At 41.4% G+C, this 22,348-nt stretch overlaps 1 protein-coding gene across 3 annotated transcripts in view; it reads left to right on the top strand.

Annotated features, from left to right (window-relative positions):
• Positions 1–22,348, top strand: part of TRDMT1 (tRNA aspartic acid methyltransferase 1) — a 42,090-nt gene that overhangs the window by 6,336 nt on the left and 13,406 nt on the right. For all 3 annotated transcript variants that reach the window (XM_073334130.1, XM_073334129.1, XM_073334131.1), the window contains 3 exons: positions 7,774–7,883; positions 15,651–15,727; positions 18,788–18,859. In XM_073334130.1, the coding sequence (XP_073190231.1) occupies positions 7,774–7,883; positions 15,651–15,727; positions 18,788–18,859 (259 nt within the window). The remainder of the gene's footprint in view (positions 1–7,773; positions 7,884–15,650; positions 15,728–18,787; positions 18,860–22,348) is intronic.

Genomic DNA, 22,348 nt, shown 5'->3' with positions numbered 1-22,348 from the left:
TGTGGCGTGGTGGTGACTTATTTATACAGACTAGGCTTGTTCCCCAATATTTTCACTTCAGTAGCACACAGAGAACATTAGTATATTGTTGTCAATGGAGACATGAGTGTTGGTTCAATCCTTTATTACTAAAGTTAGCTATCAGTCCTGAAACTCCTGGTGAAAAATCTGCAGCTCTTTGCTTATACTTTACATAGAGGTACTTCAGGATACACAGTGAAGTTTGTAGTATGTTGTTTTAGAGCTTTACAATTTTGTAAGGAGATTTCTAATGTTTAGTAACATAAGTATAATTCTGACAAGTGCTTTAACTAAGGTCACAAAGGGAGTCAGTGACAGATCTAGGATGAGAATGCAGTAGTCTGTGCTCTCAGACATGTCCGGTTAGTCTGTTGGAGCCAATGCAGTATCCCCCTCATTGAGGCCCTGTTCTGTGTGTGTGAATAGTTCTATTAAAGTTAACGGGATCGCACACATTGTTGAGGCTTTCAGGATTGGGCCCTTACCTCGGGGTGTCTGAAAGCAGAATGTAATCCTGTTTATTCCCATTACAAGGTAATGTGATTGATTGCTGCTCCAGGCCAGACTCTCCACTGTTAAGAAATAGGACACTTTGACAGTTAGATGTCCGACACCAAAAACTGCCATATATATTTGTTTAACCACAGAACATCTGCAATGGTAATTATTATGTTTTGCTTTTAGAAAAGTCATCTTTCCATCTAGTCCTCTTCCACAGCAATCCTCCTCCAAACAAACAAGCAAAAATCAAAACCAAACCAAAAAACCCAACAAAATAAAACAAACTTTTCATGGCTTATTAATTTAGGCAGCTTTCCCATGCACAATTAACTCCAAGTCTGTCCCATGCAAACGTCTAGTTATCTGGATCACCCATGTTTAAAATTTGTTTGTGCATGAAATATGAGAGAAGAACTTTAAAAGGTACCACTTCTAGGTTACAAGTTCAATTGTATATTTTTTTCCCCAGTGATTAATGTAAGTTTCAATATAAGTAATTATTTTTTATCACTAAGAGCAGTTACATTTAAATAAAAGAAAAATTGGCAGGCAGAAATATAGTCCAGTAAAACCCCAGATGAAACCATATTGTCAATCTGGGCAGTCTCTTTCTCATTAATTTCTAAAAGATAGCTTCTTTGGCAGAAGAATACTGTTGGTTAAAAATTATAAAAATCAACATTTGGTTGTTCTACTCTGCAGGCATAGATACTGAGTGTGTGGTGATGGAAAGGAAGAAATTGATTATCTTGCAGGAATCAAGCATCATGTTGACTGATGGTCCAGGCTAATATCTATACCTAAAAGTCGATAATAGACCAAAAATGAAATCTTTGTTTATTCTAAAAGGAAACTGAACTGGCATAAAATGTGTCCGTTCTCTCTTTTTACATCTGTTTTCATAATCTTCTACAGTAGATAGTTATTTTGGTTCTGAATTCCCTTTGTTTTCAGATCTGCCAGACCCTGCCCTTGGCAGTATGCTATATATTCCATGTGCTGTGCTGACATTGATGATTCTGGTGCAGGAGTGCAGCAATAAATATAAACAGATCTATGCTAATTTTAAGGTCTGTTAGAAACACATGACAGGGGAATCGGTTTGTCAAGTGTAAAAGGACATATTTGGTAGCAAACGAAATTTTATTTTCAAGCTTTTACAAAGATCTATAAACTGTGGATTGCCTCTTCCAAATCTAAAACGAACAGTAGGTAACCACTTTACTTCCTTCTGTTTGAATTTCTGCATCTTTAGGTCACTACCTCCCCCTCTCGCCATAGCAGTAAGTGGACACGAGTGCTCTAAAATTTGGATTTTAAGGCCAGATTTAGGATCAACTCTGACCTCCTGCATAAGTGGGAGCTGGTATCAAGCAGACTGCCCCAGGGATCAGTCCTGGGGCTGGTTTTGTTCAACATCTTCATTAATGATCTGGATGATGGGATGGATTGCTCCATCAGCAAGTTCACAGATGATACTAAGTCAGGGGGAGAGGTAGATATGCTGGAGGGTAGGGATAGGATCAAGAGTGACCTAGACAAATTGGAGGATTGGGCCAAAAGAAATCTGATGAGGTTCAGCAAGGACAAGTGCAGAGTCCTGCAATTAGGACGGAAGAATTCCATGTACTGCTACAGGCTGGGGGTCAACTGGCTAAGCGGCAGTTTTGCAGAAAAGGACCTGGGGGTTACAGTGGACAAGAAGCTGGATATGAGTCAACAGTGTGCCCTTGTTGCCAAGAAAGCTAACGGCATATTGGGCTGCATTAGTAGGAGCATTGCCAGCAGATCGAGGGAAGTGATTATTCCCCTCTATTCGGCACAGGTGAGGCCACATCTAGAGTACTGCATCCAGTTTTGGGCTCCCCACTACAGAAAGAATGTGGACAAATTGGAGAGAGTCCAGCAGCGGGCAACGAAAATGATTAGGGGGCTGGGGTACATGACTTATGAGGAGAGACTGAGGAAACTGGGCTTATTTAGTTTGCAGAAAAGAAGAGTGAGGGGGGATTTGATAGCAGTCTTCAGCTATCTGAAGGTGGGTTCCAAAGAAGATGGAGCTAGGCTGTTCTCAATGGTGGCAGATGACAGAACAAGGAGCAATGGCCTCAAGTTGCAGTGGGGGAGATTTTAGGTTGGATATTAAGAAAAACTATTTCACTAGAAGGGTGATGAAGCCCTGGAATGGGTTACCTAGGGAGGTGGTGGAATCTCCATCCTTAGAGGTTTTTAAGGCCCGGCTTGACAAAGCCCTGGCTGGGATGATTTAGTTGGGGTTGGGCCTGCTTTGAGCAGAGGGTTGGACTAGATGGCCTCCTGAGGTCTCTTCAAACCCTAGTCTTCTATGATGTTATGGTAGCACAGACTATATGACCTCACACAGTAATTTCTGCATAAGCCCATAACTGCAGTTTGAATTTATAGCTTTCCAAAAGATATGCTATCTAGTCTGAATTTGAAGACTTCAAGTGATGGAGAATCCACCATGTCCCTAAGAATGTTGTTCAGTGGTTAATTGCCCTCACTGTTAAAAATGTATGCCTTATTTCTAGTCTTCCTAACATTAAGTTGTTTTCTACACAGCTACAGTTTAATTACTTTGCCAGCCCTTGAAAACTGGCACCTATTCTTTTAAGAGACATCTCGAGGGCAATGCATGTTTCTTTATTTGTGCTGGGTTTTTTTCTTGGGAGTTCAGTTAACTGGCTGTAACCTAGTCAGAAATGCCTAAACGTTACATGTTTCTAGACAAGTAAATAGATTTTTTGCCCATTGCTGGATAATTAAGTAAAATGTATAATTAAAAATAAAGCGTAAGTTTGTTCTTTTGGTTTCAGAAAAAAGCCCTGAATGATGGAAAAAGACAATTATACAGAAATGTGGTGGCCATTGAGTTATTCACATCAAAATTTAGCATCCAGATTAAATATTTAAATTATTTTAATAAAATCTCACAAAGGATGATTTTAATGTTTTTTTTTTTTTTGGTGACATCTTGGGTATGCAGATTTTCCTTTGCTAGATACAGTGGTCCAGATTAATTTGTCCATTCCAGCTGCTTTGTTCAGTTCCGGTGGTGTAAAGCAACCAGAAAGCCACCTTCTGACGAAATCACTTGTGTAAGAGGAACTCCCAAGGAATGCAGAATTGGCATAGCGGCTTTGTGCAACGCTCTGCCCCGGTACCCCATTGTGGGATATCCTTGGTAGAGAGGGATAGTGGCTGGGGTTACCCTGTGTCCTTGCAATTCTGAGCTGCCAGAACAGTTCCTTGGAGCCATGAACAACTGGAAGTAAGTCAAAGCAGCCCAGAGACTCCTCTGATTTACACCAGAGATTGAATGGGGCCCCAGGAAATGTGACTGTAAAGGTGACCCTATCCTTCCTATTGTTCATGTGATGACCTCAATTTGGTTGCACCAGGAAGTTTCTTGCCCAGTATATATTGATTAATTACTGTTCTTGTAATGCAGAGTCTGCAATTCATATAAAGCAGCAGTGCTCTTAGTTTGCCAAGAGGTTTTGTGAACCGAAACGCTCGTATATTCTTTTACTTACTGTAACATAGAAGAAAAGCTATTAGTACTTTATGTTGTTTGTAAGGTGCTTAGAACTGTGCTGAAGTATCTCTGTAGAAGAACCTAAGACTGATAGATAAGACACACTTGCTGTTTCTCCAAACCCAGAGAAAAACCTGACCGTGGTAACAGTGTTTTTTGTAAAGACAAAATTCTATGCTTGACTATATAGATATAGTGGGAAGTAGGCTAATGTAACTAATTATGCTAACAAATTTGATTCTGCTGGGCAATGGCATCACGCTGCCTATGCTGTGCTCTCAGGAAAACTATTGTAGTCATACCAGGTGCATTGTTTTCCCCGCTTCTCTTGAAAAAGCTCATCTAAAAAAAGAAAATAGCCGTGCTTTCCATTACATTACTCACTTCTGAATGTTGGGATCTGAATGCTGAAGAAAAGTCTTATTAGTAAATTTTTTTGAGTTTAATGCTATTTCAGCTCAATAGGAGGAAAGTGAAATCCATCCTTTGCACGAAAATGAGATCCTATAAGATCCCAGCATTGTGGAGTTAGAGAAATAGGTATTGGATGAGGAGAATTAGAACAAAGTTTCTATACCTTTCCCTCCAGAATTAGCCTTTATGGTTTGGGTTAAAAGTGACCACCATGGGCCAGCCTTTAGGGCCTACAAAGCCCTTGATTGAAGTCCCTCACTTTTTTGTTTTTTTTTTAAATTTTTTACTAAGGGGATGGAAATAGTGGTGGTGAAAAGGGTGAACAACTGACCTAAGAGTGGCTGTCAGAGCCTCCAGCTTCTGCCACTTTTATTGTTTGTTTGATGGGATAATGATTGGAGATGGTTAATTTCCATTCCTGACAGGGCACCCACAGGGCAGGCACCTGTTAGTTAGGGGCAGTATGTCTTCAAAAGGAATCTCCATTGTTGTACTGGAAATCTGTATCCGTTACCTAGGCTTTACTTTTGTGCTGTAGGAAGTCCATCATATTGGATTTTAAATACGCTTCGAAATTTAGATAGTTGATTTGCTAAACTGGCTTTTTTTTTTCCCGCACTGGATGTCAGCGTTACCATACCGGATCCATAGTCCCAGGTGCAGTCATCACAGTTGCTCTGCTATGAACATACCTGTGTGTAACACATCTGTCACAGTGTGTGTTCACGGTGTCGAGAAGGAAAATAAGAGACGCAATAAAACGAGCCTTTAATAGATGTTCGCATAGTTCACCTTTTCATCTTTTTCCCATGAGGCTCAGATTGTCATTGGTTAAATTAAGTGAGCAAACCAGAAAATGTTAGTTGCCTGAATGAAAATTCCTATATATTGTTTCACACGGTGACCTTTCAAATATTTCTGAACAGCAGAGAAATGTGAGTAAGATGGAAGAGGCTTGAAAGCTCTACCAATCAGATATAGTAGATGAGGCTTTAATTTTCAGTGATCTAGTTGTCACTATTGGAATCCTGTACTTGGCTTTCCTGCTCCGAAATTGCTGGGCATGGAAAGTGTTTAACTCTGTTTTGTAAAGTATCCTGAACATTTACAGTACTCAACGGATAATTAGCAATCATTCATATGATGTACTCAGGTTGAGAGCATGTCGTTTTGAAAAGTGATGTTATTAAAATAAAGAAGTCTATCTTGTCTCTTTTTGGACTAAAACAAATTAAAATTGTTAATGCTGAAGTTGGAATAACATGGCAAGCGGCTTGTGGAGTTGCTGTTGGAATTGATGTAGTTTACAGTAGAAAGTGCATGCATGATTGCCTCCTGGGCTTCTATTGATGAACATAAAGATTTATTTATGTAAAATGGCTCAGTGTAGAGCAGGGGTGGCCAAACTTCTTGGCCTGAGGGGAACATCTGGGTAGGGAAATTGTATGCAGGGCCATGAATGTAGGGCTGGGGCAGGGGGTTGGGGTGCAGGAGGTTGGGGTGCAGGAGGGAGTGTGGGGTGTGGGAGGGGGTGCGGTGTGCAGGAAGGGGCTCAGGGCAAGGGGTTGGAGTGCAGGAAGGGTGAGAGGAGCCGGAGGGGGCTCAGGGTGGGGGATTGGGGTGCAGGATGGGTGTGGCAGGGGGCTCGGGGCAGGAGTGCAAGGGGCTGGGGTGCATGGGGGGTGTAGGGTGTGGCAGGGGGCTCAGGGCAGGGAGTTGGGGTGCAGGAGGGCTGTGGCGGGGGGTAGGGGTGTGGGGTATGGGGTGCGGCAAGAGGCTCAGGGCAGGGGGTTGGAGGTGCAGGAGGGGGTGCGGAGTGCGGGAAGGCTCAGGGCAGGGGGTTGGGATGCAGGAGGGGTGTGGCGGGGGCTCAGGGAAGAGGGTTGGGGTGCAGGCTCTGACCCAGCACTGCTTACCTCGAGTAGCTCCGGGGTGGCTGTGGTGCACAGTGGGGCTAAGGCAGACTCCCTGCCTGCCCTGGGCCCTGGGCCGCTACCAGAAGTGGCCAGCATGTCCAGCAGTGGCTCCTGGGGGGTGGGGTGGGGCAGGCAGCTCTGCTGCGCACTGCCCTCACCTGCGAGTACCACCCCTAAAGCTCCTATTGGCTGCGGTTCCCCATTCCTGGCCAGTGGGAGCTGCGGGTGGCGGTACCTGCAGGCAAGGGCAGCGCACGGAGCCCTCTGTCCCTCTCCCCCCGCCGGGGCCGCAGGGACGTGGTGCCGGCCGCTTCCAGGAGCGGTGCGGGGCCAGGGGAGGAGAGAAGCCTGCCTTAGCCCCGCTATGCCATAGGGCTGGCAATGCTGTGGGCCGGATTGAAAGCCCTGACAGGCCAGATGCGGCCCACAGGCTGTAGTTTGCCCTCCCCTGCTCTAGAGGATGTGATTACTATCAGGAAGCAATGTGCTGTGATCAGTGATAGACTGAACAGCATCTTTTGTGATCTGAGTTTTTGTAGAATTGGCTTATTCTGTTGCTCTATAAACTCATTGTGTACTTTGTGTCTGTTTTCTGCATTTTTCCTTTTGGATAATTATTATTAGATTTATACTGCAGTCTCCTGCTTTTTCATTAATATATTTAAAGAAGTCAGTCATTTCTCTTTTCATCTAAGAAGCTATGGTGTTACATTAAGAGCTGTCTAATGTCTTTGTCCTTCAAGCTACTCTATACCAGGGGATCCTTGCACTCATACAAAACATTTTCAGAGTCAGGGCCCAAGGTGCAATACAAGCAATAAAGTGATTCAGTGACCTTAAAAATCCCCCTTCTGGATGTTGCAGTGTAGCAACATAGATGACCCAAGTTCAAGGACAACTTTACTAACCCAGTTTCCCAAACTGACAAACAATATGCTTCAAGAGTGGCAAGTCTGGTTTCCAGGGTGTAAGATCTCTGATTAGTAGCTAGAGTATTTCTGTCAATTGTTGCATGGTGCGGCATGTTGATCTGCAAAGCCCTATGTCCCCTGTGTTCTTACTTAGAAAAAATGTAGCTAGAATAATGACCAAGAAGAGGGTGGATGGAGTTTGTGTGCGTGTGTGTGTTACAGTGAATACAAATAATTTTTTAGAGTGCAGTGGGTGGAGAAAGGCAGCTTTGGCTATAAAATGAAGTGATTGTGGTACATTTTGTGTAAAGTTTGAGTCGACACAGCAGTTCTGAGCACATTATTTCTCTTTACCTGTAAAACTATTTGTGCATTAGCTCTGGTATCATGAGAAAATGTAGTGTATTTTAAAGCACAGGTATGGTTTTGCAAATTCCTTTCTTAATTCCAGAAAGCTGTATATCTGCAGAAGTCGTTGCTGCTGTTGATGTGAACACTGTTGCTAACGAAGTGTACAAACACAACTTTCCCAGCACGCCATTGTGGGCAAAGACAATTGAGGTGAGTAATGGACACGTGTCTCTTTCTGCTCTAGCCATCTCAGTTGAGTATTAGTGGGGAATGTGAAATCAGAACACTTGAAACTGGGAGGCAGTAATGTAAAAGGATTGCTTTGTTGGATTATGTGTAGTAATGACTTTGGTAGATTCCTAGAGGTGTAACTACTGCTTTAGGGAGATACACACATGCATAGAGTACAGACTGATGCTTTCTAGGGCATAGTCTACACTACACTACACTAAGGTTGACACAACCTTGTCGCTAAAATTCAGCACGTGTGAACGCTCTCTATCGGTATTTTTTTGGCACTTCTGCCAACAAAATACTTCCAGCCCTGCAAGCGGCAAAGCCGCATTCACACTGCCACTTGCGTTGGCGAAACTTGCTTGTTTTTTTGCGGGGAGGCTTTTTTAAGTACCCGTGCAAGAAAAAAGTTTTGTTGACAACGTCTCAATGTAGACAAGCCCTTGATTAGCTGAGAAGGATTTTGTTTTTCCTGAAAACCTGCTGTATAAGGATGCTTGATTACTGTGCCAGTAAAGGCTACATAGCCAAGCATCAACCCCCAAAATAAAAAGAAGTGTAAAAGAATTTTGTCAAATTAGTAAGAGACATTCATTTATTCAACATTTAAAACCTGATTGGAAAAAGCAATTTAAAATACACTGTAGGGAACAATCCTGCATTGTTAGAGGGCTAGATCGATCAGGTGACCTAGTAAGTCTCTTCCCTCTCTAATTTCTTGAAAAAGAGTTTTGTAAATTAACTTCAGTGCTTATAAAAAGGCTTGATGCTTTTGTTGATTTATGCCACAAATTTTAATTACACATTTTTGTTCTAGTATGTTTAATATGACAGGGGAATTATAAATTAGCCACATGGATTTGTATAATATATGTCCATTTCAGAGTGGTTAGAAATTACTGAACACCTTTTAATCTCCCATCACAGTTTTCAGCCTGATAGTAGAAGTTTCTGAGCTTGTTTTAACACACCAGTTTAAGTAAAACCAGATTGGATGGCTAAAGGTTGCCTGCTTATTCAACACTTGGTACTTGCTGACTAGTGTCAGATCTGAGTTTCTTAAATGGGGGAAAAGAAAGAAGAGGAATTACATTTTATGTCCTTGATGGATTTTAAGAGTATATTCAAGTCAATAAAATCTTCCTTAAGCTTTGTGGGAAAACAGTAAAATCTCTCTTGCGTTGCTGTTTTTATATGGAATTTTAGTAACTTTTCTTTTATAAAGCTAACCCCTGAAATAAATAAAAAGCAGCAATTATTTTTCATGACCATAATCAGACCTACTTTCTTGTTTCTGTTTCTCTAGGTGGGATGTTACAGGTTGGCTGATTATTAAGTTACTTAAAAAAACAAAAAAAACCCACACATACTATGAGCTAAACCTTCTGGTGCAGTTTAATGAACTTGTAGCTCTGGTAGTAATTCTGCAACACAGATCTAATTCTTTCTCCTTTAAACAAAAGTCTTTTTGTATTGTATGACCAGTAAGCCATAAAACTAGCTTTGTGGGATTTTACACAGAAAGGACCAGAATAAACTTTTCACAGTGTACCTTAAAGAAAAAACATCTTCACCACTAGTAAGATCTAAGTTAAAACCCTTCCTGTTAGGGTTACCCAACAGTTAAGCTATAACACATGACTTGTTAAGCAACAGCACATGACATGGTATGAAATATTCTGTTTATAATGGTATTTCTGGATGAAATGTGAGTCTTTACGGTCTAACACTTCTGGAACCTTAGACATGCCAGTTAAACATACAACTTTCAGTCTACTAGTTTTAAAAAAATCTTTGTCCTAACTAAAAATAAACCTAAAAACCCCACGCATTTAATTGGACAGTATCATTCTGTGTAAGAATTTGTCCACATTATTTAGCAGAGTATGGTGCAGCAAGTCCTGGCCCCCAAAGCTAAAAGTAACAGCAGAAGGCAGGCAGGCCATGGAAAAACAGCACGTGGGAATGGTGCACTCTTTGCCTGCTGTGAAGCAATAGCCCTGTCGTCCTTGTTAGTATGGAGAGGAGATTTGGTAGGATGCCACGTTGAGTATACGATCCTGGTTATTTGCTCCTCAACCATGTGGATCTGCTGGCCAAAAGCAAATGCATAGGGAGACAGAGTTGGGAGTTTCCCAGGGAAAACTAGTTTAGCGTGGGGCCTTGGTAAATACTAGTTTAAACTGGGAACAATAAAATTACTTTGAGAATAGACTAATGAATATTACTGAAAAATATTTAGGAATTTGAAAATAGTTTTTCAGTAATATGGTCTGTTTAATTTTGAATAAATCAAATAAAATAACACAAAATATAGCCTCAGTATAGTGCTGTATGCTATTGCCTTGGCTATTTAAAACAAAATCTACTGAATCTGGGAATTCCCCTTCTTTGTTTAGTAATGCAAATCAGATGTTTGTTTAGCAAAGAAGAGAAATCCCCAGATTCAGAAGTTTCAGTATTTGAGATAAGCTGCTGAACTAACTGTCCAGGCCAGTACTTTGCCTCTTGCTCTGGCTGGCTGGAGAGCAACTGCTGTAACTGAACTCTGAGTACAGTGACTTAAGTAAAAATATTTCAACATGCGCAAAGGTGGAAGACCACTTGACCCGATTCATGGTTATGTTGAGAAAGTTCATTACGATGGCAAAGAGTCTTTTGATGCAGAAATTGTGAAGCAAAATGGAGTGGGAAGGCAGACCCTATGAGGAAACATTTTGCAAAATGCAGTGGAAAGGACAAAGAGACACTGGAATAACTGACTTTGGCTAAACGTGTATGAAGATTTGAATTGGAGATACTGGTAAAACTGCATTGTCATTGCCAAGTACATCTCAACAAAGCCCGATCCACGTTGGCATTCCAAAGGGACACATCAACAATTGCTGTTGCATGCAAAGTGTGGTTGGAGCTAATGATAAATGAAGATCTTGTATCACACAAAGCAGAAGCACAAAAAGATTCTGTGAGACAATTACTCCAGTACACATTTTGCCAACTGCCTTCATCCAGAATATGCAGGAAAGAAATTGTCAGCTGAACAAGAAGAAATTGCAGGGCTCTGGATGCTCAGCAAAAATCTCAACTTTCTGCCATATTTTCTTGCATTTAAAGTAGCAGAAGCCCTGTATCCAAAAATCAGCATTTTTCATCTGCTTTCTAGGAAAAAGTTTCCCCTGAAACATGGTAGAAAAATCTGAAGAATGCTGGTATTCCATCTGACTGAATGGAACTGGTGGTGTGTCATAAATATAAAGGGAAGGGTAAACCCCTTTGAAATCCCTCCTGGCCAGGGGAAAGCTCCTCTCACCTGTAAAGGGTTAAGAAGCTAAAGGTAACCTCACTGGCACCTGACCAAAATGACCAATGAGGAGACAAGATACTTTCAAAAGCTGGGAGGAGGGAGAGAAACAAAGGGTCTGTGTGTCTGTCTATATGCTGGTTTCTGCTGGGGATAGACCAGGAATGGAGTCTTAGAACTTTTAATAAGTAATCTAGCTAGGTATGTGTTAGATTATGATTTCTTTAAATGGCTGAGAAAAGAATTGTGCTGAATAGAATAACTATTTCTGTCTGTGTATCTTTTTTGTAACTTAAGGTTTTGCCTAGAGGGGTTCTCTATGTTTTTGAATCTAATTACCCTGTAAGATATCTACCATCCTGATTTTACAGGGGGGATTTCTTTATTTCTATTTACTTCTATTTTTATTAAAAGTCTTCTTGTAAGAAACTGAATGCTTTTTCATTGTTCTCAGATCCAAGGGTTTGGGTCTGTGGTCACCTATGCAAATTGGTGAGGCTTTTTATCCAACATTTCCCAGGAAGGGGGGGTGTGCAAGTGTTGGGAGGATTGTTCATTGTTCTTAAGATCCAAGGGTCTGGGTCTGTAGTCACCTAGGCAAATTGGTGAGGCTTTTTACCAAACCTTGTCCAGGAAGTGGGGTGCAAGGTTTTGGGAAGTATTTTGGGGGGAAGGACGCGTCCAAACAGCTCTTCCCCAGTAACCAGTATTAGTTTGGTGGTGGTAGCGGCCAATCCAAGGACGACGGGTGGAATATTTTGTACCTTGGGGAAGTTTTGACCTAAACTGGTAAAGATAAGCTTAGGAGGTTTTTCATGCAGGTCCCCACATCTGTACCCTAGAGTTCTCAACTTTCTGCCATATTTTCTTGCATTTAAAGTAGCAGAAGCCCTGTATCCAAAAATCAGCATTTTTCATCTGCTTTCTAGGAAAAGGTTTCCCCTGAAACATGGTAGAAAAATCTGAAGAATGCTGGTATTCCATCTGACTGAATGGAACTGGTGGTGCAATTGCAGTGTCCAGCAAGCACAGAATGAATCTTTTCAAACTTTGGATATGCACGTGCAGAACTGAGGAATAGGTTCAGTCTCTCCACTACCTCAGGGTTGCTCTTCTGCTATAAAATGTTGCATGGCCAAATGGACCTGGACCAGTTATCTGCCGCTCTGTGTGCTTCTGATTGTGTTGCTTAATGTTTCAAGTTTACAACTCTGCATTATTATTGTTTCAATGTAATCAAATAATTTCCATTTTTGTTTATATAATGTTGAAAACTGAAATAAGTCAACATGTATAAACTTCTTCAAGAAAATACTTAACCAAAATGTATACAATGGAGTCACATCATACGCGCATTTAACTTACGCAAATTCAACTATATGCATTTGGCAACAAAAAAGAAAAATAACAACTCTCAGTGGTGGAGTACTGTACAGGAGTTGATGGGAAAGCACTCGGGGGTTGATTTATCGCGTCTAGACTAGATGCGATAAATCAACCCCCGCTGGATCGATCGCTGCCCACCCATCCGGTGAGCATCTCGCCGTGCTGAGTGTGATTCTAGTGTTTAAAGATACGTATTTTTCATACAACATGCCCCCTAAATGCAAGCCAACTACTTCATCTGGTGCTCAACCGAAGAAACAGCAATCTGTTCCAACACTGGAGGAAAAACTGGCTGTGTTGGACTTATTGAGAGACGGTATGTCGGTCTCCAATGTGGTGCGTAAATATGGCCGCAACGAATCTAGCATCTGTGCCATCAAGATTCGAGAGAGAGAAATTCGTCCAGCCATGGCATCAAGTGCTCCAATAACGGCTAAGGTGATGAGCCAGGTGCATGATAAGACTTTAGTGAAGACTGAAAAGGCATTTAATTATGGCAGGAAGACATGAACCATAAACGTGTGCCCATCAATGGCAACACGTTGCGAGAAAAGGCTCTTAGCCTCTACGCGCTATTCAAACCTCCCACTGAAGAGGGACAGCCTTCTGATGAGAAGGAATTCAAAGCCAGCCAAGGTTGGCTTAACAGTTTTAGGAACCGCTTCAACCTCAAAAACATGCAGACTACTGGTGAAGCTGCATCAGACAATGAAGAGGCAGCAAAAGCCTACCCCGAACAATTTTAAGAAAATCATAGAAGAAAAGGGCTATCTTCCTGAACAAGTTCTTAATGCTGACGAGACTGGGCTCTTCTGGAAAAAAAAATGCCCAACCGCACTTACACTTCGAAAGCAGAAAGACAGGCCCTGGTTTCAAAGCAGCTAAAGACTGTATGTCTGTGTTGTTTTGTGGCAATGCGGATGGGCATTTAATAAAGCTGGGCTTACTCTGCAGGGCTGCAAATCCCCGTGCCCTAAAAGGCAAGAACAAAAATCTCCTGCCCGTGTTCTGGCGATCAAATAAAAAGGCTTGGGTGATGGCAGCATTATTTCTGGATTGGTTCCACAAGTGTTTCATTCCGAGGTCAAGCGGTACCTCTAAGAGAAAGGACTTGACTTTAAAGTGTTGCTGATCGTAGACAATGCTCCTGGCCATCCTGAGGCACTCTGGTTTGCGCATAACGATGTTGAAGTCGTCTTTCTCCCTTTTTTTATTCTTTCATTCTTCCATTTCTCTGTCTTTTTTACTATAAGCGATATTCGCCTTATGCGCTGACTTTAGAACCTAACCACCGCGTAAGATGCGACTCCACTGTACAGACATTCTGATGTTTAGTATTATAATTACCTATATTAGGATTACACCCACAGCAGTTTTACTTTTTATTTGTACAATCCTATATTAATCTCTGAATCTACTGCCTCATGTAACCACAGTTTGAATATGTAAATAAAACTAAGTGTAATGTGGTATGTATTAATGAAACCATTTTTAAAATAGAAAATGTCTAGCTAGTTTTTCCCAGGGGGTAAAAACCAGGATTTTATGTGGTAAAAAACAGCTCTGGTAAGTACCATGCTATCCCTGTCGGGAGAGTGCCAGGGCAACACCTGCTTTTGTAGCCCATGCATTGCAATAATGGCTGCAGAACAGCCTGGCTGCACTTCTTGTTTGGTGTTTGTACACCACCTAGCACTGGGGGCCCTGGTCCATGATTAGGGCTCCTAAGTGCTATGAGAAAAGGAGTACTTGTGGCACCTTAGAGACTAACCAATTTATTTGAGCATAAGCTTTCATGAGCTTCACTTCATCGGATGCATTCAGTGGACTGCATCCAATGAAGTGAGCTGTAGCTCACAAAAGCTTATGCTCAAATAAATTGGTTAGTCTCTAAGGTGCCACAAGTACTCCTTTTCTTTTTGCGAATACAGACTAATCTGGCCGCTACTCTGAAACCTGTCATTATGTAAGTATCTCTCCTAATGCTTTGTGGCCTAGGTGGAAAAAACAGGTTCCCCAAGTTTTCGTGAAGATTCTCTGCAAAGCCTCTGGGCATTTGATTCCGCATAAGGAATTTGCTATCTTTCCAGAAAGACATAATATTTGAGAGGTTGTTATGGACAAGTGACTATTATTTGAGAGATTGTTATGGACAGGTTTCAGAGTAACAGCCGTGTTAGTCTGTCTTTGCAAAAAGAAAAGGAGTACTTATGGCACCTTAGAGACTAACCAATTTATTTGAGCATGAGCTTTCGTGAGCTACAGCTCACTTCATCAGATGCATACCGTGGAAACTGCAGAAGACATTATATACACACAGAGACCATGAAACAATACCCCCTCCCACCCCGCTGTCCTGCTGGTAATAGCTTATCTAAAGTGATCATCAAGTTGGGCCATTTCCAGCACAAATCCAGGTTTTCTCACCCTCCACCCCCCCACACACAAACTCACTCTCCTGCTGGTAATAGCCCATCCAAAGTGACCACTCTCTTCACAAGGTGTATGATAATCTAGGTGGGCCATTTCCTGCACAAATCCAGGTTCTCTCACCCCCCCACCCCCCTCCAAAAACAGGTGACTACAGAGAGGAAAATGCTTTTTCAAAATCTAATTCTGTTCTCCTGTTGAGTTTTGGTGCTTTTTAAAATATTTTTTCTGACCAACAAATGGTTAAATACTTGAATAAAGGTGCTTTGTTTGTTTGGGGGAGAAAAATATAGCTAACATTTTTGATGTGACCACTGAAAGAAACGTGAGCTATCTCCTGCCGCTCTAAAAGCGTGATTGGCAAACCCAGGATCAAGAAAGTGCTCTGCCCTCACCAGTGCTGCTAGCGCACTGTTGAAGTAAATACAAATCTGCGCTTTACGGTGTTTGCCAAGTATTGGAGAAGGACGCAGTTATTAGGCCAAAGAACCAGGTTAGAAAGGTTTTACTAGGGGATTGCTAACAGTGGAAGTAACCAGAAAGTTTGGTATCTAGAAAGCAGTAATTGACAGTAAAAGAAAAAACTCTCAATCCCAAAAGCATGTTTATGTTTCTTCCTTATTCAGGGCATAACACTGGCGGAGTTAAACAGATTATCTTTTGATATGATTTTGATGAGTCCTCCATGTCAGCCATTTACAAGGTGTGTATAACAAATATTCCAGTTCTGGAGAAAAATGCAGTAACTGTGAATGTTTATTAAGTTAAAAAAAATTCTCAAGATCCATACACTTTGTGGTTCATATCTGTCTATATTTTCCCATGTATCTTTTGCTATGCCTATTTCTGTGTGGGTACTGGACAGATCTTTACTGGATAAGAAGTAGGTCTGCTAGGATGTACGTTTATTTGATTAATTCCAAGTAACAGTCAGGTTTCAATAGATGAACATAATTACTTTAACTCTGTAACAAATGACATGGTCAGGTTCTAATAATTTTACGCTTGTTGAGTAGTCCCTTACTACTACAGTAAAAATGGTGATGGGCTAGTCATACTTTCATACTTCAGTCAAAATTACTGAAGCTTGATGTACCACTTATTTTGCATCCTGTACGTGACCTGTGAAAGTTTGTGATTTTTTTTTTTTTGGCCTTTTAAGGTACCTCCCCTTGCTTGTTAATGGTTAGCATCTGATCTCTCTCAATCCAGAGTAACTCGAGACAGAATACTGGAATTACTCCAGGGTGACGCCAAGAGTACAATCTTCCCTTGTATATGCACTGACTTTGGACACATACTGTACTTTAAACTGTACTGGCTTATTCTGCAATAAATACTATGATTTGACGGAGAATAAGGGGATCAGAATCAGGGTCTAGATAGAGTTTATATAAAGTCACAAGGATTTTGAAACCTATTTGAAACCTGTGTGGATACTGGAGATAATGTGTGAAAGGACATACAAATCTTTAGAGCATCTGGCACGTAAAAATATCTTACAATGCGGGCTACAACAGTGCCATGCAAACGTCGGTTCTCACTTTCAGGTGACATTGTAAACAAGAAGTGGGCAGCATTATCTCCTGCAAATGTAAACAAACTTGTTTGTTTGAGCGATTGGCTGAACAAGAAGTAGGACCGAATGGACCTGTAGGCTCTAAAGTTTTACTTTGTTTTGTTTTTGAATGCAGGTTTTTTTTTAACGTAATTCTACATTTGTAAGATCAGCTTTCATGATAGAGATTGCACTACACTATTTGTATGAGGTGAATTGAAAAATACAATTTCTTTTGTTTTTTACAGAACAAATATTTGTAATAAAAATAACTATAAAGTGAGCACTTTGTATTCTGTGGTGTAATTGAAATCAATATATTTGAAAATGTAGAAAAACATCCCAAAATATTTAAATAACTGGTATTTTATTATTGTTTAACAGTGCAATTAATCGCAGTTAATTTTTTTAATCACGCGATTAATCACAGTTAATTTTTTTAATCGCTTGACAGCCTTAATAATTACTTTAACTCGAACAGATCACATGGCCAGGTTCTAATAATCTTACTCTTGTTGAGTAGTCCCTCACTCCATGAACCGTCCCATTGATGTTGCTGGAACTACTCGTGAAGTAAGATGCCACTCAACATGATTAAGGGTATCAGAATCTGGCCCTCTGATCATCCCAATGACTTTAATTTCCAAAAAGATGATCTTTAAGAATGTGTTTTTGATTCAAAACAATGTGTGGAGTGGGTGGTGTTGTTTGTTTCCTCCCAAATCTACTGTTTTGATTATGACAGGTTTCAGAGTAACAGCCGTGTTAGTCTGTATTCGCAAAAAGAAAAGGAGGACTTGTGGCACCTTAGGGACTAACCCAGCAGGAGAGTGAATTTGTGGGGGGGGGAGAGGGTGGAGGGTGAGAAAACCTGGATTTGTGCTGGAAATGGCCCAACTTGATGATCACTTTAGATAAGCTATTACCAGCAGGACAGTGGGGTGGGAGGAGGTATTGTTTCATATTCTCTGTGTGTATATAATGTCTTCTGCAGTTTCCACGGCATGCATCTGATGAAGTGAGCTGTAGCTCACGAAAGCTCATGCTCAAATAAATTGGTTAGTCTCTAAGGTGCCACAAGTCCTCCTTTTCTGTTTTGATTATGTACTGATAAGACAATGCTATGTAAGATTAATTGGGAAATGAAAAATACCAAAATGCTTGCACCAAAATGTTGTTATTGTTGTTTTCCTTTTTAAATAAGCCAATAAAAATACAAGCTCTGGGCCTGGAATCACTTAGCCAAGTAAAAAGAACAGGAGGACTTGTGGCACCTTAGAAGACTAACAAATTTATTAGAGCATAAGCTTTCGTGGGCTACAGCCCACTTCATCGGATGCATAGAATGGAACATATAATAAGAGATAGATTATATATATTTTTCACACACATACAGATAAGTTAGAAGTTACCATACAAACTGTGAGAGGCTAATTAGTTAAGATGAGCTATTAGCAGGAGAAAAAAACTTTTGTAGTGATAATCAAGAAGGCCCATTTAGACAGTTGACAAGAAGGTGTGAGGATACTTAACTTAAGGAAATAGATTCAATATGTGTAATGACCCAGCCACTCCCAGTCTCTATTCAAACCCAAGTTAATTGTGTCTAGTTTGCATATTAATTCAAGCTCAGCAGTTTCTCCTTGGAGTCTGTTTTTGAAGCTTTTCTGTCGCAAAATTGCCAAGTAATCCCATTTAAGTCTATGGATTTACTCATATAAATACAATTATGTACGTGGGACTGGATCCTGGAAGCTGCTGAGTACTCTGAGCCCAATCCAGCAGAGCACTTCAGCCTGTGATTAACATTAAGCATGTGAGTAGTCCCGTGAGTTCAGCAGAGCTTCTCATGTGCTTAAAGTTAAGCATGTTTAAGTGCTTTGATGGATTGGGCCAGAGAGTTTAGCACTTTACAGGGTCCAGACTAAGGTTAGATATTTACAGGATTGGGTCCTATGTGATTCTTAATCCCTGACCTCTTTGTGACTGAGTCTGGGAGTAAATGTTCATTCCTTAGAGCGCTGAAAAAGGTCCTGATCCGTCAAGTATATCCATGTGTGCAGACACTGGTGCCTGTGCAGAATCCCTTGTGTAAGCAGGACCTAAGTGAAGAGTTGTAAATGTTTTGTTTTAAAAGCAAATACCTAAGATGACAAGCTGATAATTGTGTTCTATACATGTTTTTTTTTCTTTGTCCTCCCTTAGAATTGGCCTGCAAGGTGATGTATCTGATCCAAGGACAAACAGTTTTCTTTACATCCTTGATATTCTCCCAAGGTATAAACTGATCTTCTAGCTCAGCCATTTAAACTTTTGAAGTTACTAGGCATGTATAATATTGTACCAAGGGAAGCCATCCATATTGATTTTAAAGGATGATAGTATAATTGCACTGTGCTCATCCACTTGTTTTCATAGAATCTTTTGTTGCTTGTAAATTATAGTTTCTTGCTAACACTAATAACAATTTACAGCTTATTGTTTTGATTTCCATGTTTGGTTTTCATGACTTTCACAAGTCCATTAAAAAACTCTGGACGCACCATAAACAGTAGAGGCAGAATATTCTTTTGAATTCAATGGCAAAATTGACTTTACTTAGGAGCAGGGTTGGGTCCTGTAGTCCTTGTTGGTGGGTGTTGTATAAATATCAAGACCAGTACATCTGAAATCTCCAGGTGAAAAAGATTTCTGGTTCCACCTTTTGAACTGATTATGATTTAAACCAGAGCTGGACAAACTACGGCCCGCGGGCCACATCCGGCCCGCAGGACCCTCCTGCCCGGCCCCTGAGGTCCTGGTGCCTCCCCCATTGTTCCCCCTCCCGCACAGCTGGATCGGGCACCAGTTGGCATCAATGTGAGCATTTGGGTTTTGCCCCTGTGAGGGATCAGCTAACCATCAGTCATTCCTCGGAGATCCTACTTATATTGGAGGCTGCCAGCTTCCTGCTTTTCAATCCTTTCCCGCAGAGGGGATCTGGCCACCTTCTGCTTTTCTTCACATTTTTGCTACACGAAGTGGGAATTGGGCCATCAGCAACCTTTCCTCTAAAATATCTTGTTGTCTTTGGAAGATCTTTTCTTCTTCTTTCTTCCTGAGATATTGATGGCAAGGGGAAGGAGGTGGTCCCAAGGATCCTGACTCCAGCCAAACGATCTCTGCAGGTTTTCTGCACATGTAACTGGGTGCATGACAGCAGTAGTGTCAGTTGTTTTATTTTTGTTTTCTCACATGGTGACATTGTGTCACTTTGCCTAGGGCTGAGATTCATGTGTCCTGTCATGCATATGGAATGCTGCATTGGCTTCTGATGGAATCTAGCACAAAGTGCTATGGTCAGTTTAAACTTTTATGGTCTCCATAATTTTATTTTCCGAGCACCTCACAATCTTTAGTGTATTTCTCCTCATAACACCCTTGTGAGGCAGTGCAGTGCTATTGTCCCCGTTTTACAGATGCGGAACTCAGTCACGGCGGCTATGTGACTTGCCCAAGGTCATACAGGAAGTCAGTGACAGCAGGAAATAGAACCTAGGTTGTCCAAGGCCTAGGCTAGAACCTTAGTCATTGGATCATCCTTCTTCTCTATAAGAAGGATGGTAGAAGATGTATTTTCATCGTTCTGGGTAACAAGCAACAAGCGTAGGCTCCCCGCCCTCACCTCTTCCCTTTCAGTGAAGGCATAAATCTAGCATGAAACTCACACCCACTGGATATCTGAGCACTTTGGTTCACTAGCTATTTGAATTATAGTGGGAGGATCAGCACCAAGATACTAAATGTTCATGGAGCCCACGAACGGAACGTTAATGTAATTCTCAAATAAATTGATGGTCTTCTGAGTCTCATCTTCACAAGTCTCGTGTGCTATGTATGCTAAAAATAGATTTATTACTGTTGTATTACAGTAGAAATTAAAGGCCCCACATGAGAGTGGGGTAAGTACTGTAGAGACATAGTAAGAGAGTTCCTGCCCCAAAGAGCTTATGATCAAAATAGCTAAGACAGACAAATGACAAGTAAAAGGAAGTTCGATTATTTTCCCCATTTTATGAATAAGGAACTGAAGAACTGGAAGATTAAGTGACTTGCCCAAAGTCACGAAGGAAATGAGTGGCTGAGCCAGGATGATTTAGTTGGGGATTGGTCCTGCTTTGAGCAGGGGGTTGGACTAGATGACCTCCTGAGGTCTCTTCCAACCCTGATATTCTATGATTCTATGATCCTGACCCACATCTTGCCCAGTCCTGTGCCTTAATTGCAATTAATTGCATCCTTCCTCTGTGTTGAATTTGTTGTAAAAATAGGTCTGTCAGTTAATTGTTTATTAGATTGCTACTAAGCTCATCCATAGATCACAACACATTTCAGAAAGGAATGTCAGTACCATTGTCTCTATTTTACAGCTGAGGAAACTGAAAGGGGGCAGCTCTTCTTTGGAGACAATTTTTTGCTTTCAAAGTGGAAATGGCGCATTCTGATTGCTGCGTGGTTAGACTGAGAAGATAGAAACTTTCTTTTTCTCAGCTAAAAGACATAAGACTGTGGTACATGTGACCCTTATCATGACAGGGCAAAGGAGTTGGGCTTGGCTGGGAGAATTTATCTCTGTGTCCCAAAAGATGCTGCTAATCTCTCTTGGGCAGAGTGTCAAAGGGAAGCTGGAATGGCTGCGGAGAGATCACAAAAAGGCTGGGGTAGCCATGGCTGCAGAGTCCTCCAGCTCCAGGGGAGCGTGTTTTGCTGAGATAGTGTGCATGTGGTTTTTGGAAATGACCTCTTTGCCAGAGACCAGACATGAAAAATTCTAGCCCAAATGGGAAAACGTTCAGTAAAGTTTGGAGTGTGTAAACTGTAGGAGTTCCTGTTTTGTATCCATAATTGTAATATCCTGCACAAATTTCATGCACAGTATTATAAAGTAATTGCAACTTCCTTTCCTGTTTTTTACCTTTTTTCCAATCTTTTATAGAGGAATACTGGTGAAGTGGGGCTGGCGGGGACACTGGGGGTGGTTAACGTATGAAGGCATGGAAAGGGAGAACTTGGAGATATTCTGGATCTGAGGAGGCCCAGGAGTCTTCAGCCGGTGGAGGTGGAGTCTGGACACAGAGGGCATGTCTCCACTGTAATAAAAGACCCATAGCAAGTTAGCCCGAGTTAGCTGGCTCAGGCTGAGGGGCTATAAAATTGCAGTGTAGATGTTCTGGCTCCTTTTACATTCATGAAGGATGGAGACGCTGGGAGATAGTTTCTCACCTGAAGCAACTTTAGACAAGGGTTTTAGCCTGTTTAAAGTTTAGACTCTAAGAAAGGGGTTATACTTTTTGTTTTATATGTAACCATTTCTGTTTCCATTATCCTGACTCTGTATCTCTTAAATCTTTATCTTTGATGAAAAACTTGAGAGTATTTTTACTATAACTGTATCTCAGTGCTGTGGTGTTACAAAAGACCTGATCCTGAGTTATACCAGTCAAGCTGGTGCATTCTGTTCCCTTGGGGTTCACAAACCTGATCATTTCTATGAGTGGCCAGTGATGGGCTGAATACTACAGGGGGATGCTTTCAGAAGGGCTTGTGGGCTGGGGTGTACCTTTTGTTAACCTGCAAGGCAAAGTAAGGCCTGGGAGGAGGTTGCTTAGGTAGCCATCAGACTGGTGGTTTCAGGGAGCTGACATCCAGTTAAGCATCAGCAAGTTGCTCTCTTGCTGAGGCAGGAGGGTAACAAGGTGACTTGAGTCCTGGGCACCTGAAGAAGGT

This window comes from Lepidochelys kempii, chromosome 2, assembly GCF_965140285.1.
Source record: "Lepidochelys kempii isolate rLepKem1 chromosome 2, rLepKem1.hap1, whole genome shotgun sequence".
Classification (NCBI taxonomy): Eukaryota; Metazoa; Chordata; order Testudines; family Cheloniidae; genus Lepidochelys; species Lepidochelys kempii.
The sequence above is the reverse complement of the archived record's forward strand: the minus strand, read 5'-3'. Positions and strand labels throughout refer to the sequence as shown.